This window comes from Tupaia chinensis, unplaced genomic scaffold (genome assembly GCF_000334495.1).
Source record: "Tupaia chinensis unplaced genomic scaffold, TupChi_1.0 Scaffold143877_1, whole genome shotgun sequence".
NCBI classification, from domain to species: Eukaryota; Metazoa; Chordata; class Mammalia; order Scandentia; family Tupaiidae; genus Tupaia; species Tupaia belangeri.
The window spans coordinates 861,833-864,659 of NW_006203728.1; the positions used below are offsets into that span (position 1 = coordinate 861,833).

The following is a 2,827-nucleotide window of genomic DNA, read 5'->3' on the forward strand; positions in this document are numbered from 1 at the left end:
AGTCCCAGACCCAGTGGCTTAAAACTCATGCCAGGCACATGTGCATATGTACCCAAAATCCCGAGAGGAGAATAGATGATAAGAAATGGTGATGTGACCATCTTCCCTGGGGAGTGATTACTCATTTTCTGTCTCTCTCTGTCTGTCTGGTGAGTACATACACCCTATAGCAAAAATGTCTCTTAAAAGAAAGAAAATAAAGAAAGAAATTGGCTCGGTGAGAGGAAGGGAACCAAGGAGAAATATAGTGAGGGAAGACAGTTAAGGGACATGGAAATGGGGGTTGTCTGTCGATGATAAAGCAGATGATAGTATCTGTGACTGGACAGGTATCAGTGTATTCATGCTGGGAAAATCCCTTTTACAAGCTGTGGTGATGTACAGTGATTGAATGTGTAATTTTTTTTTTTTTTTTGAAAGAACGTGGCTAGGTTGCTAAATAAAACTTAACTTTGAATTTATTTTATCGTTGTTGTTGTTGTTGTTCTTGGCTTCTGCAAGATAATCAAGTGTAAACCCCAGAAGAATTTCAGAAGGAAAACCCATGTATTTTTGAAATTTGTGTCTGCAGAAACTGTCCCACATCTGTTGGAACTCACTTTCTCCCTGCTTCTAACCGCACTGCGGCAATCCTCTAAACAAGTGCTCAGATGTTGCCGTGCCCCCTTCCAAAACCCTGCGATGACTTCTTTCCATATTACTCAGCACAAGCAGGAAGCAGGGCTGCACGGCCGGCCCTACCTTCTGTTTGCCCACTTGCCTCTCACCGCCGCACTGGGCTCGCACCTCTTTTTCAAAAAGGCTGACTTCAGTTTTCCTTCAGGACATTTATTCTTCCTGTCTCCCTTTCCATTCATCTATTTGTACCCCTTTTCACTTCTCTACTTTGCTTCAAATTACCCAGTGCTGTCTCAATTACTTTCATTTTTATATTTTTTTATTTCCCTCCACGAATAGGAGCCTATGAGTGCAGGAATTGTGTCTTTTTTTTTTTCCCCCCCCACTAACCTCAGACCTAAAAGAGGACCTGACACAGTCTGTTCTCTATTGAGTGAATAAATGAGATATTACCAACTAACATTAAAGACAGAGCTGTTTAGAATATGCTTACAGGTTTGGTGGGTTTGTATCTAGATTTTCTTACAACATCTTAATGAAAAGAGGTTTAATTCTGCATCTTTTCATCTGGAGACCATAAATATGTTCACTGTGTGTCGTAAATGGGCTTTAACATTCATTTCTGGGAAATACATTCAAATAGATGATATTTACTTAAATATCCAGTAGGGAATGAACAATCTTATTTGTATCATTTATAGTAGGAAGGACATAGATTGAAACAAAGTTGTGTTCACATTTTATCAAGTAGTAGCAATTCCAGAAGAAAGGGCAGGAGAGCCCAAAACTTGTTCCTATTAATTGCAACAATTGCTTCCTCAACATATCTATGTAGCCATGTGTATTCCTTGAAAGACCTTATGTTGCATACCTTTCTCTGCAGTTGAAATGACATTTTTTTTTTTCCTGGCTTTTGTAGTGAAATGTTAGGTGACTTGAATATCCCATTGAAATTGCTGATGAAAATGGTGTCCAGAGCAGCAAGAAGAAACCACCAGTTCATTTTCTAAATTGTAGAGTTGAAAATGTTAATTGGGTGCTTTCTTAAGGGCTCATTTGTCTTTTTCCATTTTCAGAAATTGAAAAGGGAGGATGTGGCGACCCCGGGATCCCTGCCTATGGGAAGCGGACTGGCAACAGTTTTCTCCATGGAGACACACTAACTTTTGAATGCCAGGCGGCTTTCGAGTTGGTGGGGGAGAGAGTGATCACCTGCCAACAGAACAATCAGTGGTCTGGCAACAAGCCCAGCTGCGTGTGTGAGTATTGTGCAGTGACTGGGACCCCATCCTGTTCCGACACTGCCTTGCAAGGGGAGAGAAAGAGAGACACAGTGCACCCATTCAGCAAGGGCAGCTTTGGGAGCAGCGCGAGTGTTCTTCATTCACCTGAAACACAGCAGGGCGTTCTCAGACCCCACCATCCAAATTCTTCCCTGAGTTGAAAGTTATTCATGGTTTTATTAGGGCTACTATGTAAAATGTAGCTGAGCACTTTCTACTAGAAAGGACATATCATGTGCCACTGTTTCTACTGGAAATTTAAGATGCCATACTACTGCCAAAATTGTAGAACACTGGAATCATTTCTTTTTCTTTTAATTGTAATTACCAGAGGGCATATGCACTCTCCAAAGAGAGAAAGAGACACAGGGAGAGACGGGGAGAAACAACCCCCAATGGAGTGCGGTTATACCACAAGCCCTTCTTCTCCCTCTCTCCATCTTGTCAGGATTTGAAGCATACGTGCATGTACCCAATGTATTTTTCAAGCCAACAGGGCTTGGATTCAAACCACAATTGGGTGTGTAGGATCCATTTCCCTATGGACTGCACTTAACCCCTGTGCTTATGGGACTGACCCAATGGTAGAGTGTGTTTATGACTTAATAATGCTGCATAACGTTTTTTTTTTATTTCATTTTTTATACATTTAATTATCTTTTTTAGCTTACAAAGTGAATATTTATCTGTGTGAACATTTTTCCCTAGTCCAGTAGGTTAAACCATAAAATATCTTCAACAGGTAATACTACATTTCTTTGTTCCATTAATGCTTTTCATCCCTTTTTTTCTTCTAAATGTCCTTCCTCCGGCCCAACTCTTCCTCACACACTATATCTGGTATTTACACCCATTTATTGTGTTTGTATATCCTTTAGTCAATCAGTTTCACTCAGTGTGTGGACACTGGGTATATATTAAGTGGG

At 40.6% G+C, this 2,827-nt stretch overlaps 1 protein-coding gene across 1 annotated transcript in view; it reads left to right on the forward strand.

The window, feature by feature from the left end:
• Nucleotides 1-2,062, forward strand: part of LOC102500420 (CUB and sushi domain-containing protein 1-like) — a 214,376-nt gene extending 212,314 nt beyond the window's left edge. The window contains exon 7 of the mRNA XM_006165295.1: nucleotides 1,695-2,062. Coding sequence (XP_006165357.1) covers nucleotides 1,695-2,062 — 368 coding nt within the window. The remainder of the gene's footprint in view (nucleotides 1-1,694) is intronic.
• The last annotated feature ends 765 nt before the right edge of the window (nucleotides 2,063-2,827 follow it).